General features: G+C 46.2%; 1 protein-coding gene across 1 annotated transcript in view; it reads left to right on the top strand.

Moving 5' to 3' along the window:
• The window catches only part of LOC137321010 (exopolyphosphatase PRUNE1-like), a 186,541-nt gene extending 172,351 nt beyond the window's left edge, over window positions 1-14,190 (top strand). The window contains exon 7 of the mRNA XM_067983105.1: window positions 14,111-14,190. Coding sequence (XP_067839206.1) covers window positions 14,111-14,128 — 18 coding nt within the window. The 3' untranslated portion in view covers window positions 14,129-14,190. The remainder of the gene's footprint in view (window positions 1-14,110) is intronic.
• The last annotated feature ends 1,573 nt before the right edge of the window (window positions 14,191-15,763 follow it).

Genomic DNA, 15,763 nt, shown 5'->3' with positions numbered 1-15,763 from the left:
GGTAACATCCTGGTGAATCTCCTCTGCACCCTCTCCAAAGCGATCACATCCTTCCTGTAGTGTGGCGACCAGAACTGCACACAGTACTCCAGCTGTGGCCTAACCAGTGTTTTATACAGCTCCATCATAACCTCCTTGCTCTTATATTCTATGCCTCGGCTAATAAAGGCAAGTATCCCATATGCCGCCTTTACCACCTTATCTACCTGTTCCGCCGCCTTCAGGGATCTGTGAACTTGCACACCAAGATCCCTCTGACCCTCTGTCTTGCCTAGGGACCTCCCATTCGTTGTGTATTCCCTTGCCTTGTTAGTCCCTCCAAAGTGCATCACCTCGCACTTTTCCGGGTTAAATTCCATTTGCCACTGTTCCGCCCATCTGACCAACCCATCTATATCGTCCTGCAGACTGAGGCTATCCTCCTCGCTATTTACCACCCTACCAATTTTTGTATCATCAGCGAACTTACTGATCATACCTTTTACATTCATATCCAAGTCATTAATGCAGACCACAAACAGCAAGGGACCCAGCACCGATCCCTGTGGTACCCCACTGGCCACAGGCTTCCAGTCACAAAAACAACCTTCGACCATCACCCTCTGCCTTCTGCCACTAAGCCAGTTTTGTATCCAAAGTGCCAAGGCACCCTGGATTCCATGGGCTCGTACCTTCTTGACCAGTCTCCTGTGCGGGACTTTATCGAAGGCCTTACTGAAATCCATGTATACCACATCCACTGCGTTACCCTCATCCACACGCCTAGTCACCCCCTCAAAAAATTCAATCAAATTAGTCAGACATGATCTTCCCTTGACAAAGCCATGTTGACTATCCCTGATTAATCCTTGCTTCTCCAAGTGGAGACTAATTTTGTCCTTCAGAATTTTTTCCAATAATTTTCCTACCACTGATGTTAGGCTCACTGGCCTGTAGTTCCCCGATATTTCCCTACTCCCCTTCTTGAATAATGGTACTACATTAGCGGTTCTCCAGTCCTCTGGCACATCCCCTGTGGCCAGAGAGGTTCTGAATATATGTGTTAGAGCCCCCGCAATCTCCTCCTTTGCCTCACACAGTAGCCTGGGATACATTTCGTCCGGGCCTGGAGATTTATCCATTTTTAGGCCTGCTAAAACCGCCAATACCTCCTCCCGCTCGATGTTAATATGTTCGAGTATATCACAGTCCCCCTGCCGTATTTCTATGTCTACATCGTCCTTCTCCATAGTGAAAACAGATGCAAAAAATTCATTTAGAACCCCTCCTACATCTGCCGGCTCCACACACACATTGCCATTTTTGTCCCTAATGGGCCCTATGTTTTCCCTAGTTATCCTCTTACCCTTAATATACTTATAAAACATCTTAGGATTTTCCTTTATTTTGCTCGCCAGTGTTATTTCATGGCCCCTCCTTGATCTCCTAATTTCTTTTTTAAGTATCCCCCTGCACTTTTTGTACTCCTCTAGGGCTTCCTCCGTCTTTAGCCTTTTGTATCTGCCAAAAGCCCTCCTTTTTTTCCTAATCCATTCTCGTATATCCCCTGACATCCAAGGTTCCCTGGAGTTCTTGGAACCACCCTTGACCTTTACGGGAACATGTTGCCAATGTATGGTCTCAATCTCCCTTCTGAAAGACTCCCATTGCTCCGATGCGGATTTTCCTACAAGCAGCTGATCCCAGTCCATTTTGGCCAGATCCTGCCTTATCCTATTAAAATCGGCCTTCCCCCAATTTAGAACCTTTATTTCTGGCCCCTCCCTGTCCTTTTCCATGACCACCTTAAATCTCACCGAATTATGGTCACTGTCACCAAAGTGCTCACCTACTAGCACTTCTTCCACTTGGCCGGCCACATTCCCTAGAATTAGGTCCAGTACCGCCCCCTCTCTTGTAGGACTTTCTACATGCTGGCTCAAAAAGCTCTCCTGGATGCACGTTAAGAATTTTGTACCCTCTAAGCCTTTTACACTCTGAGTATCCCAGTTAATATTGGGGAAGTTGAAATCCCCCACTATTATTACCCTATTATTTGCACAATTTTCTGAGATTTGCCTCCATATCTGTTCCTCTATCTCCCCCTGACTGTTTGGGGGCCTATAGTACACTCCCATCAAAGTGCTTGCCCCCTTTTTGTTTTTAAGCTCCACCCATATGGCCTCATTAGAGGAACCTGCTAATATATCATCCCTCCTTATGGCAGTAGTTGATTCTTTAATTAATATTGCGACCCCCCCTCCTCTTATACCTCCCCCTCTGTCTCGCCTGAAGATTCTGTACCCCGGAATATTGAGCTGCCAGTCTTGCCCCTCCCTCAACCATGTCTCTGTGACAACAACAATATCATACTCCCATGTGTTTATCAACACCTTCAGTTCATCCACCTTATTCGCAAGACTCCTTGCATTAAAATAGATGCCATCTAGCCTTGCCCTCACATATTTGTCCTGTCTTCCAAGCTGACTTGTTTTTTTCTCTATATTTGGCTGCACATCACCCCCTATTGTAGCTCCACTCTGTATCCCATCCCCCTGCCAAGTTAGTTTAAACCCCCCCCAACAGTGCTAGCAAACCTCCCCGCAAGGATATTTGTCCCGCTCTGGTTCAGGTGCAACCCGTCCGACTTGTACAAGTCCCACCTTCCCCAGAAGCAGGCCCAGTGATCCAGGAAACTGAAACCCTCCCTCCTGCACCAACTCTTTAGCCACGCATTCATCTGTTCTATCCTCCTATTTCTATACTCACTAGCCCGTGGCACTGGGAGTAATCCAGAGATTACAACCTTTGAGGTCCTGCTCTTTAATCTGCTACCTAGCTCCCTAAATTCTTGATGCAGGACCTCATCTCCCTTCCTACCTATGTTGTTGGTCCCAATGTGGACCACGACCTCTGCCTGCTCACCCTCCCCCTTGAGAATGCCCTGTAGCCGCTCAGTGACATCCATGACCCTGGCACCAGGGAGGCAACAAACCATCCTGGAGTCACGTTTACGGCCACGGAAACGCCTGTCTGTTCCCCTTACGATAGAATCCCCTACCACTATAGCTCTTCCACTCTTTTTCCTCCCAGCCTGTGCAGCAGAGCTACCCCTGGTGCCAGGAAGTTGGCTGCTGCTGCCTTCCCCTGATAAGTCATCCCCCTCAACAATATCCAAAGCGGTATATTTGTTTGAGAGGGGGACGGCCACAGGGGACCCCTGCACTGCCTGCCTGCTCCTCTTACTCTGCCTGGTGGTCACCCAATTACTTCCTGCCTGTACAACCTTTACCTGCGGTGTGACCATCTCACTAAACGTGCTATCCACGACGTTCTCAGCATCGCGAATGCTCCTTAATGAATCCATCCGCAGCTCCAGTGCCGCAATGCGGTTTGTCAGTAGCTGCAGCTGGATACATTTCCCGCACACATGGTCGTCAGGGACACCGGAAGGGTCCCTGATTTCCCACATAGAGCAGGAAGAGCATAACACGGGGCTGGGCTGTCCTGACATGACTTACCCTTTAACTAATTAATTCAAATTAAATGAATCCCACCAATTTCACTTCAATTAAAAAGGTATACTCAAGGGCCCTTGCTGAACAGCAGTCCCCCACTACACAACAGAGACCAGAGAATCCACAAACTCTAACCTTAGACAAATTCAGCAGGAAAATACTCACCAGCCAATCACTTACCTCTTCCTTGGTGACGTCCCACTTGGATTACTTTTTGCTTCTTATTTATCTTAGGTCCAGGAGTTAAGTCCCTGTGATGTCGTACAGTAGTTGTCTCTTGGTGCAGGTCTGCTGCTGCTTTTATTCCACAATCTCAGTCTTCTACTCTCAGGTCGACTACCGCTCTGCAGGAAAAGTTTGGAAAAGCAAGGCAAAGCAGCACCTCCTTCCCCCACTTCACCAAACTCCCACACTTACCGAACTCTCAGCACACTGTGTAATATCCGCACACCGTGCAGTCCATGACAGGCACCATCACCCAGACATGCTTCCTGCTTTCTTGCAGGAGAAGGTGGCACATATCAGGAGGCAGCAAGTGGCAGTGCCATTTAGCACCTCGAGCCTGTTCCACCATTCAATGAGATCATGGTGGACCTGTGACCTAACTCCATATATCCACCTTAGCCCCATATCCCTTAATACCCTTGGTTCACAGAAATCTATCAATCTCAGATTTAACATTCACAAGTGAGCTAGCATCGACTGCCGCCTGCAAAAGAGCGTTCCAAACATCTCCCACTCTTTGCTTGTAGAAGCATTTCCTAACTTCACTCCGGCATGCCCTGGCTCTAAGTGTTAGGCTATGTCCCCGCGTCCTAGTATTGAAGTCTAGGAGACCTCCAGAAACAGTTACAAATGTCTCGGCAGCCAGAAGCAATAATCCAGCCACTAACGTGTAATTCCTGCATGGTCCCTTTAAATAGCGCTGGTGGAGGGTACTCCAGGCACTCTAAGACACGTTCAGTTGGTCGGGGTTAAGACTATGCGTTGAGTTGAGTATTCAGTCCCAAAATGCAGTGTTGCACACTGTATCCATTTTCTCCCTACTTTACATGATTCCAGCGTTTGTTATTTACGCCTGCACTAACTCCTATACCAAGATGGGGTCCGGCAAACGTCACGCTGGAAACGTGCGTGCGCATCCAAGATGCCATCTTGGATGTCAGAGAGGCCGTGTAGCGCCGCAACAGCTGGTGCTACATGGCCCAATTTAGCGCCCCATGGGTTCAGTGATGGGAAGGAAGTTGGCAAGATTAGCCCTCAGTGGGTGGGCTGGTTGGGAAGGTTGGTGCGAGAGTAAAATGGGGCAGTTGGATTTGTTGCTCCTAAGAAGGCAGCGACAAGTGTCTCGATGGGCCCTTCGGAGAATGCAGAGAGAGGCACAGAGGTAACCTGTGGGATTATTTAAGAGGGAGTTAAGCTTGGGACAGCAGCGGGATGGTCGGAAGTTAGAGGAAAAATTAAGGGTTGGGGTAGGGATATGGAAGGGCGAAGTACCAGAGAGGGGAGAAATGAAAGGAGGCTTGACTTGGGTCCGGAGCAGCAGCCAAAATGCCTATGTGAATGGACACAGAGGAAATTCAGATTACATAAACATGGCAAAGATAAGGATGGATATGTCCTAGTTGTAAATGGAGATGAGCCAGAAGACAATAAGAGAGTGTCCAAAGTTAAAGTCAGAGGTCCTGTGGTGGGATGAAATTGACTTGTCGAGGGTGGAGTCAGATAGGAGCATTGACAGACTAATGCCCAGGTTTGGAGACTGGTGTGGAGAGCTAATAAGTCTAGGAGTTGTTTGAGGGGCAGAGTATTCGTGGCCGCACTGCTCGAGGATTTCCCGTGGAAAGTGGAGATTCACTCCACGTGATATCAAGAAACGGCTGAGTGCACTGGATACAGCAAAGGCTATGGGCTCCGACAACATCCCAGCTGTAGTGCTGAAGACTTGTGCTCCAGAACTAGCCAAGCTGTTCCAGTACAGCTACAACACTGGCATCTACCCGACAATGTGGAAAATTGCCGAGGTATGTCCTGTCCACAAAAGCAGGACAAATCCAATCTGGCCAATTACCGCCCCATCAGTCTACTCTCAATCATCAGCAAATTGATGGAAGGTGTCGTCGACAGTGCTATCAAGCGGCACTCACTCACCAATAACCTGCTCACCGATGCTCAGTTTGGGTTCTGCCAGGACCACTCGGCTCCAGACCTCATTACAGCCTTGGTCCAAACATGGACAAAAGAGCTGAATTCTAGAGGTGAGGTGAGAGCGACTGCCCTTGACATCAAGGCAGCATTTGACCGAGTGTGGCACCAAGGAGCCATAGTAAAATTGAAGTCAATGGGAATCAGGGAGAAAACTCTCCAGTGGCTGTAGTCATACCTAGCACAGAGGAAGATGGTAGTGGTTGTTGGAGGCCAATCATCTCAGCCCCAGGACACTGCTGCAGGAGTTCCTCAGGGCAGTGTCCTCGGCCCAACCATCTTCAGCTGCTTCATCAATGACCTTCCCTCCATCATAAGGTCAGAAATGGGGATGTTCGCTGATGATTGCACAGTGTTCAGTTCCACTCGCAACCCCTCAAATAACGAAGCAGTCCGAGCCCGCATGCAGTAAGACCTGGACAACATCCAGACTTGGGCTTATAAGTGGTAAGTAACATTCCTGCCAGACAAGTACCAGGCAATGGCCATCTCCAACAAGAGAGAGTCTAACCACCTCCCCTTGACATTCAACAGCATTACCATCGCCGAATCCCCCACCATCAACACCCTGGGGGTCACCATTGACCAGAAACTTAACTGGACCAGCCCTATAAATACTGTGGCTACAAGAGCAGGTCAGAGGCTGGGTATTCTGCGACGAGTGACTCGCCTCCTGACTCCCCAAAGCCTTTCCACCATCTACAAGGCACAAGTCAGGAATGTGATGGAATACTCTCCACTTGCTTGGATGAGTGCAGCTCTCAAGAAGCTCGACACCATCCAGGACAAAGCAACCCGCTTGATTGGCACCCCATCCACCACCCTAAACATTCACTCCCTTCACCACCGGCGCTCAGTGGCTGCAGTGCATACCATCCACAGGATGCACTGCAGCAACTCGCCAAGGCTTCTTCGACAGCCCCTCCCAAACCCGCGACCTCTACCACCTAGAAGGACAAGGGCAGCAGGTACATGGGAACAACACCACCTGCACGTTCCCCTCCAAGACACACACCATCTCGACTTCGAAATATATCACCGTTCGTTCATCGTCGCTGGGTCAAAATCCTGGAACTCCCTTCCTAATAGCACTGTGGGAGAACCTTCACCACACGGACTGCAGCGGTTCAAGAAGGCAGCTCACCACCACCTTCTCAAGGGCAATTAGGGATGGGCAATAAATGCTGGCCTCGCCAGCGATGCCCACATCCCGTGAACCAATAAAAAAAAAATGTAGTGCACGCCAACGGATCCACTATAACCATCAGAGGGATGAATGGAATCAGCAACAGTGGGAAGCAGGCAGAGCAAAGATGTTTCAGCCACAGTGGAGCAGAATCCAGAGTAGGATGTGAACCAGCAGGAACAGATCAGAGCTAGCTTAGAATAGAGTAAAAAATTCTCAGCAGAAGAGCAGAAAACTGAGGACATAGGGGCAGGTCAGATACGAGAATTGAGACGGCCTAGCAGAAAATACAATCTCTGTAGAAAATGGCAGTGACGCTGGAGGTCACTGTAAGGTCCAGAAGCACTGGAGAAGTGGACTTCGGTCCAAGAGAAAATGGATTTCTGTCTAGGACCAAAACAACAGCAAAAAAAAATTGCTTCCACTACGTTTTTTAAGTTATGTATATTTAATCTTTGTTGGGGGAGGAGATGGCATTACACTAAGCTATCTGAGTAAGATGAAACGGAATAAGGGGCATATGACAGATGTCAGGTTAATAACAGAATTGAGAACCAGGCAGAATATAGAAATTTTAGAGGGGAAGTGAAAAAGTAAATAAGAGGGGCAGAGAGAGAGTATGAGAACAGACTGGCGGCCAACATAAACGGGAATCCAAGTCTTCTACAGGCATGTAAACAGTAAGCAGGTAGTAAGAGGAGGGATGGGGCCGATCAGGGACCATAAAGGAGATCTACTGATGGAGGCAGAGGGAATGGCTGAAGTACTGAATGAGTACTTTGCATCTGTCTTTACCATGGAAGAAGATGCTGCCACAGTCTCAGTAAAGGAAGATATAGTTGAGCTACCGGATGGGCTTAAAATTGATAAAGAGGAGGTACTTGAAAGGCTGGCTGTACTTAAAGTAGATAAGTCACCCGGTCCGGATGGGTTGCATCCTAGGCTGCTGAGGGAAGTAAGGGTGGAAATTGCAGAGCTACTGGCCATAATCTTCCAAACATCCATAGATACGGGGATGGTGCCAGAGGACTGGAGAATTGTAAATATTACACCCTTGTTCAAAAAAGGTTGTAAGGATAAACTCAGCAACTATAGACCAGTCATTTTAACCTCGGTGGTGGGTAAACTTTTAGAAACGATAATCCGGGACAGAATTAACAAGTCACTTTGATGAGGGTGGATTGATTAGGGAAAGCCAGCACTGATTTGTTAAAGGCAAATCGTGTTTAACTAAACTGATAGAGTTTTTTGATGAGGTATCAGAGAGGGTAAATGAGGGCAATGCAATTGATGTGGTGTATATGGATTTTCAAAGGCGTTTGATAAAGTGCCGCACGGTAGGCTTATCATCAAGATTGCGGCCCATGGAATAAAGGGGGCAGTAGCAACATGGATACAGAATTGGCTAAGGGACAGGAGACAGAGAGTAGTGGTGAACGGTTGTTTTTTGGACTGGAGGGAGGTGTACAGTGGTGTTCCCCAGGGGTCAGTGCTGGGACCACTGCTTTTCTTGATATATATTAATTAGTTGGACTTGGGTGTACAGGGCACAATTTCAAAATTTGCACATGATGCAAAACTTGGAAGGGTAGTAAACAGTGAGGAGGATAATGATAGACTTTAAGAGGATATAGACAGGCTGGTGGCATGGGCGGAAATGTGGCAGATGAAATGTAACGTAGATAAATGCAAAGTGCTACATTTCGGTAGGAAGAACGAGGAGAGGCAATATAAACTAGAGGGCACAACTCTAATAGGGGTACAGGAACAGAGATCTGGGGGTATATGTGCACAAATTGTTGAAGGTGGCAGGGCAGGTTGAGAAAGTGGTTAAAAAAGTATGTGGGATTCTGGGCTTTGTAAACAGAAGCAATGTGTACAGAAGTATGGAAGTCATGATGAACATTTATGGAACACTGGTTTGGCCACAACTGGAGTATTGTGTCCATGTTCTGGGCACCACACTTCAGGAAAGATGTGAAGGCCTTAGAAAGGGTGCAGAAGGGATTTACTGGAATGATTCCAGGGATGAGAGTCTTTAGTTATGTGGATAGACTGGAGAAGCTGGGGTTGTTCTCCTTCCAATAGAGACGGTTGCGAGGAGATTTGATAGAGGTATTCAAAACCATGAAGGGTCTAGACAGAGTAGATAGTGAGACACTGTTCCCATTGGGGGAAGGGTCAAGGACCAGAGGACATGGATTTAAGGTAATTGGCAAAAGAACCAAAGGTGACATGAGGATAAACTTTTTTACACAGTGAGTGGTTAGGATCTGGAATGCACTGCCGGAGGGGGTGATGGAGGCAGATTCAATCATGGCCTTCAAAAGGGGACTGGATAAGTACATGAAAGAAAAAAAATTGCAGGGCTATGGGGAAAGGGAGTGGGACTAACTGGATTGCTTTGCATAGAGCTGGCGTGGACTCGATGTGCCGAATAACATCCTTCCATGCTGTAACCTTTCTATGATTCTGTGATTTTCAGTGGAATTGTTGATGAAAAATTTTATCTTCTCTATTTCAGTTTTCTTAATTTGTGGCTTGTGGTCAGACAAGAGTAGTAAACATAAGGTATAAGTAGACTGAGGCAAAAGCTTAAATCAAGGAAGCATATCCTGAAAATACTTTTCCCCGAAGAACTCTGGAGAACCGAGCTGTACTAACATTACATAGAATCATAGAATGGTTACAGCACGGAAGAAGGCCATTCTGCCCATTCAGTCCATGCCGGCTCTCTGCAAGAGCAATCCAACTAGTTCCACTCCCCCGCCCTTTCCCCGTAGCCCTGCAATTTTTTCCCCTTCAAGTACGTATCCAATTCCCTTTTGAAAGCCACAATTGAATCTGCCTCCACCACCCCTCAGGCAGTGCATTCCCGATCATAACCACTTGCTGTGCAAAAAATGTTACTCTTCATGTCGCTTTTGGTTCTTTTGCCAATCACTTTAAATCTATGTTCTCTGGTTCTTGATCCGTCTGCCAATGGGAAGTGTTTCTCTATATCTACTCTGTCAAGACCCTTCATGATTTTGAATACCTCGATCAAATCTCCTCTCAACCTTCTCTGCTCTAAGAAGAACAATCCCAGCTTCTCCAGTCTATCCATGTAACAGAAGTCCTTCATCCCTGGAACCATTCTAGTAAATCTCTTCTGCACCCTCTCTAAGGCCTTCACATCTTTCCTAAAGTGTGGTGCCCAGAATTGGACACAATACTCCAATTGTGGCCAAACCAGTGTTTTATAAAGGTTTATCATAACTTCCTTGCTTTTGTACTCCATGCCTTGATTAATAAAGCCCACGATCCGGTATGCTTTTTTAACTGCTTTTTCAACGTGCCCAGCCACCTTCAACAGATCTCTCTGTTCCTGCACCCCTTTTAGAATTGTACCCTTCAGTTTATATTGCCTCTCCTTGTTCTTCCTACCAAAATGTATCACTTCGTACTTCTCTGCATTAAATTTCATCTGCCACATGTCTATCCATTCCACCAATCCTGTCTATGTCCTCTTGAAGTCTATCACTGTCCTCCTCACTGTTCACTACACTTCCAAGCTTTGTTTCATCTGCAAATTTTGAAATTGTGCCCTGTATACCCAAGTGCAAGTCATTAATATGTTTCAAGAAAAGCCGTGGTCCTGGTACCGACCCCTGGGGAACACCACTGTATACTTCCCTCCAGTCTGAAAAATAACTGTTCATCACCAATCTCTGGTTCCTGTCACTTAGCCAATTTTGTATCCATGCTGCCAATGCCCCTTTTATTCCATGGGCTTCAACTTTGATGACGAGCCTATTATGCGGCACTTCATCAAACGCCTTTAGAAAGTCCATATACACTACATCAACCGCATTGCCCTCATCAACCCTCTCTGTTACCTCATCAAAAAACTGGGTTTATTCTTACACCATTTTTTGAACAAGGGTGTTACACCTGCAATTCTCCAGTCCTCTGGCACCACCCCCATATCTAAGGATGATTGGAAGATTGTGGTCAGTACCTCCACAATTTCCACCCTTACTTCCCTCAGCAACCTAGGATGCATTCCATCCGGACCGGGTGACTTATCTACTTTAAGAACAGCCAGCCTTTCTAGTACCTCCTCTTTATCAATGTTTAGCCCGCCAAGTATCTCAACTACCTCTTACTGTGACTTTGGCAGCATCTTCTTCCTTGGTAAAGACAGATGCAAAGTACTCATTCAATACCTCAGCCATGCCCTCTGCCTCCATGCTTAGATCTCCTTTTTTGGTCCCTAATTGTTCCACCTCTCCTTTCTGCTCGTTTACTGTTTACATGCCTGTAGAAGACTTTTGGATTCCCTTTTATGTTAGCTGTTAGTTTGTTCTCATACTCTCTCTTTGCCCCTCTTATTTCCTTTTTCACTTCCCCTTTGAACTTTCTATCTTCAGCCTGTTTCTCACTTGTATTAGCAACCTGACATCTGTCATACATGATCAAAATAAAACAAAAAAAACTTCAGAGCAGGTTTAAGTTAACAATGTTTTTGTGGCTAGTGCACTTGTAATGGAGTAACTCTGAGAAAGATGTTGAAATGTTGGTCATAATTTTGTGTTAATACATTGTTATGCTATGAATTTGCTGCCAAGTTAACAAATCCATTCCCTCTTCTGGCTAATAGAACTGCAATGGTATGCAGATTTCAGCATGTGTGGCTGTTCATGGATGGACACATGTAAGTGTGGTGCTACTTTGCACACATTTATGCACGTTAGCAATGGCAGTCTGTTTTGGAGAAACCCAGAGTAGCAGTGCTATAGGCAGTTTTATCCCTGCTGGTATGAGTGAGGTGGCATTGCTTAATCACATTGGCACCCTGAGGTGCCTGTCATGTAACATCAGCAAGAGAAGCCAGAACAAATCCTGAATTGTGAGAACTAAAAACTGTGTGGCTCGGATAACTAATTAATTTAGGAAGCTAAGTAAAATGTAAAATAATCAAGTGCTAGCACAACAGTTTCTGAAGCGAAAGGGACTGTGATCAAAGAATGAAATTCCCTGGACCTAGCCAGGAGTCAAAATGACCAGGAATGGTTTTGAAATAACTGAATTCTCCTGGTTACCCTGGAGGGCTGACAGGTGTGATCATATTATCACTTGCTGTAGTTGTATCTGCAGTTGAGACTAAGTGTAGTTTTTTTCCTTTCTTACTGAGCATAATTAACTCATTCCTTTCAGGGTTTCTTTCCTAAAGCTGTTATCATGAAACCCTCCCACACTTCTAAAGGCTTTGTCTCCAGGAAGCCCTCCCACATATTTTCCATGAGCTGAATTGCCAACAACCTCTCTCACTCTTCCATTAGCTGTGCTTCCAGAAAGATTCATATTTGTAGGGCAGTAAGTGCATTGCAGACATACAATTACAAGCCACTGTGAACCAGAGACATGATTTTACAGAATACAAAGGGGAGGAAGTTATCCTGCAGTTGTATAGAGTCTTGGTCAGATCCCATCTGGTGTACTATGTTCAGTTTTGGGCACCACACCTCAGGAAGGAGATATTGGCCTTGGAGCAGATTCACCTGAATGATACTGGGGCTTAGGGGTTAAATTATGAGGACATGTTGCACAGTCTAGGCTTGTATTCCCTTGAGTAGATCTGACCGAGGCGTTTAAAATGTTAAATGGATTTCATAGGGTAATAGAAAGAAACTGTTTCCTCTGGTTAAGGAATCAAGAACCAGGGAAAATAATCTTAAAATTAGAGGTAGGCCATTCAGGAGTGAAATCGGGGTGCATTTTTTCACAGAAAGAGTAGTAGAAATCTGGAAAACTCTCCCCAAAAGACTGTGGCTGCTAGGACAATTGGAGCTTGCAAGACTGAGTTCAATAGATTTTTGTTCGGTAAAGGTATCCTTGCATGTGCAGTGGCATTTCAGGTCAAAGTTAAGTTTTTTTTAAAATTCATTCGCAAGATGTGGGTGTCGCTGGCAAGGCTGACATTTATTGCCCTTCCCTAGTTGCCTTGATACAACCGAGTGGCTTGCTAGGCTTCTTCAGAGGGCAGTTAAGAGTCAGTTACATTGGGGTGGGACTGGAGTCACATATAGTCAGACCAGTTTAGGAAAGCAGGTTTCCTTCCCTGAAGGACATTGGTGAACCTGTTGGGTTTTTACGCCAATCCAATAGACTCATGGTCACTTTTACTGATACCAACTTTTTATTGCCAGCTTTTAACTGAATTCAAATTCTCAAACTGCCATGGTGGAATTTGAACTCACGTGCAAGGTCAGGGCCAGCAGGGAAAAACAAGTTTAAATAGGGCCTCTTCTTTAGTTGCTGATGCATTCCAGGTGCATTATGGTGAACGGTTATAATTTGAATAGGTTTTTGGGCCTAAATGAACCACAGCAGTATTGGCACACAGGCACTCAGTGTGCTACGCACAGGATGGCTGTAAACGGATCTGCAGTATGCCTCAGGCCTTTGTGCCTGATAAAATAGGGAACTGTCACCTGATATGCTTCAGGAAAAAGGGGAACGATCATATTATTGTTTTTTTATGGTTTTCATGCCAAATTTATGCTGTGATGGGAATAATTTGGCATGAAATGCCTAGCATAATAAGGCGATCAGTACTGAACTGCTTTGGAGGTTGCTAAGCAATATGGTTGAAGTTAAGATTTAGAAATGGGCTCATGACTATTTAAAAAAAAACCCTTGTGGCCAAGATTATGACAAATGTAAACTCACTGATTAGACTCTGAAACAAACAAGATTTCATAGTTACATTCTCTCTTCAAAAAAAACAGATAACATTTGTTCGCTGGTGGGGTAACGTGTCACGCTACACGTTACCCCACCAGCGAACAAATGTTATCTGTTTTTAATATAATGGGTCATTTGCTGGCTTTCTCTGCCTTCCGGATGTTTCTGCCTCTCTCTGTTTTTTTTTGTTTTTTTTTCCTGTTTTTTTGTTGAATGTGTATTCGGGGGTTCTGCAGGTGACACCTCTCTGTCTGAACACGGTGATTGCCTTGGCAACGGGCAGTTGCAGGGGCAGTCTGTAAACACCATGTATTGTTCTGTGATGTATAAATGCGTAGGCTTCAAGGAGCTCCTGAACATTTACCTGACGAAGGAGGAAGCCTCCGAAAGCTTGTGAATTTAAAATAAAATTGCTGGACTATAACTTGGTGTTGTAAAATTGTTTACAATTGTCAACCCCAGTCCATCACCGGCATCTCCACATCCTCACTAGATTGGCTGCAGAAACTGACTGACCAGAGCTGCAAAAAGAATTTAAAGAGGAACTTAACCGAAGGCAGAAGATTAGGGAGATGCTTGTGCTGCAGAGCCTATTAGATTTCCAAGGCATTGGTAAAGTATCACGTTAATGTTTTATCTCACATTTTGTCTTCACTAACCCTGACTAATCTTGCTCTGCTTGTCATGGATATCAGTATTGCTTCTGTACTGTGGTTGGAGGGACAGTTAGAGGAACATCAGCAGCCTCAGCACCCAGGACAAGCAGCAGCTGGGCCTGTTAGAGCACAGCAGGTGAGGAGGGCGGGGAGTCAGAGAGACCAAAGGGTAAATGTGGTTGATTCTTAACTGCCTTCTGAAATAGCCGAGCAAGCCACTCAATTGTACAATCCCGCTACAAAAAGTCATGAGAATAAAACCAGACAGACCACCTGGCATTGGACCACTAGACACTGGACACGACAGAGGCAAAGACAAACCAAACTTAGTTGACCCTGCAAGTCCACCTCACAAACATCCTGAGGACTTTTGCTAAAATTGGGAGAGCTGTCCCACAGACTAGTCAAGCAACAGCCTGACATAGCCATGCTCATAGAATAGTACCTTTCAGCCAACGTCGCAGACGCCTCCATCACCATCCCTGGGTATGTCCTGTTCCACTAGCAGGACAGACCCACCAGAGGTGGTGGCACAGTGGTATACAGTAAGGAGGGAGTGACCCTGGGAGTCCTCAACATTGAATCTGGACCCCGTGAAGTCTCATGGCATCAGGTCAAACATGGGCAAGGAAACCTCCTGCTGTTTACCACCTACCGCCCTCCCTCAACTGATGAATCAGTACTCCTCCATGTAGAGCACCACTTGGAGGAAGCACTGAGGGTAGCAAGGGCACAGAATGTACTCTGGGTGGGGGACTTCAATGTCCATCACCAAGAGTGATTTGGTAGCATCACTACTAACCGAGCTGGCTGAGTCCTGAAGGACGTAGCTACCAGTCTGGGCCTGCAGCATGTGGTGAGCGAACCAACACGAGGGAAAAACCAATTTGACCTCGCCCTGACCAATCTACCTGTCGCAGATGCGTCTGTCCATTTCGGTACTGGTAGTAGTAACCACCGCACAGTACTTGTGGAGACGAAGTCCCATCTTCACACTGAGGACAACGTCCGCCGTGTTGTGTAGCACTACCCCCATGCTAAATGGGATAGATTCAGAACAGATCTAGCAGTTCAAAACTGAGCATCTATGAGGCACTGTGGGCCATCAGCAGCAGCAGAATGGTATTCCACCACAATCTGTCACCTCATGGCCCGGCATATAACTCACTCTACTATTACCATCAAGTCAGAGGATCAACCTTGGTTCAATGAGGAGTGTAGAAAAACATGCCAGGAGCAGCACCAGGTGTACCTAAAAATGAGCTGCCAACCTGGTGAAGCTACAACACAGGACTACATGCATGCTGAACAGAGGAAGCAACATGCTATAGACAGAGCTAAGCGATCCCACAACCAACGGATCAGATCAAAACTCTGCAGTCCTGCCACATCAAGTCATGAATCGTGGTGGACAATTAAATAACTAACGGGAGGTGGAGACTCCGTGAACATCTCCACGTGATATCAAGAAACGGCTGAATGCACTGGAT

Source organism: Heptranchias perlo, chromosome 4, assembly GCF_035084215.1.
Source record: "Heptranchias perlo isolate sHepPer1 chromosome 4, sHepPer1.hap1, whole genome shotgun sequence".
NCBI lineage: Eukaryota > Metazoa > Chordata > Chondrichthyes > Hexanchiformes > Hexanchidae > Heptranchias > Heptranchias perlo.
Note: the sequence above shows the minus strand (reverse complement) of the source record. Positions and strands in the feature narration are given on the sequence as shown.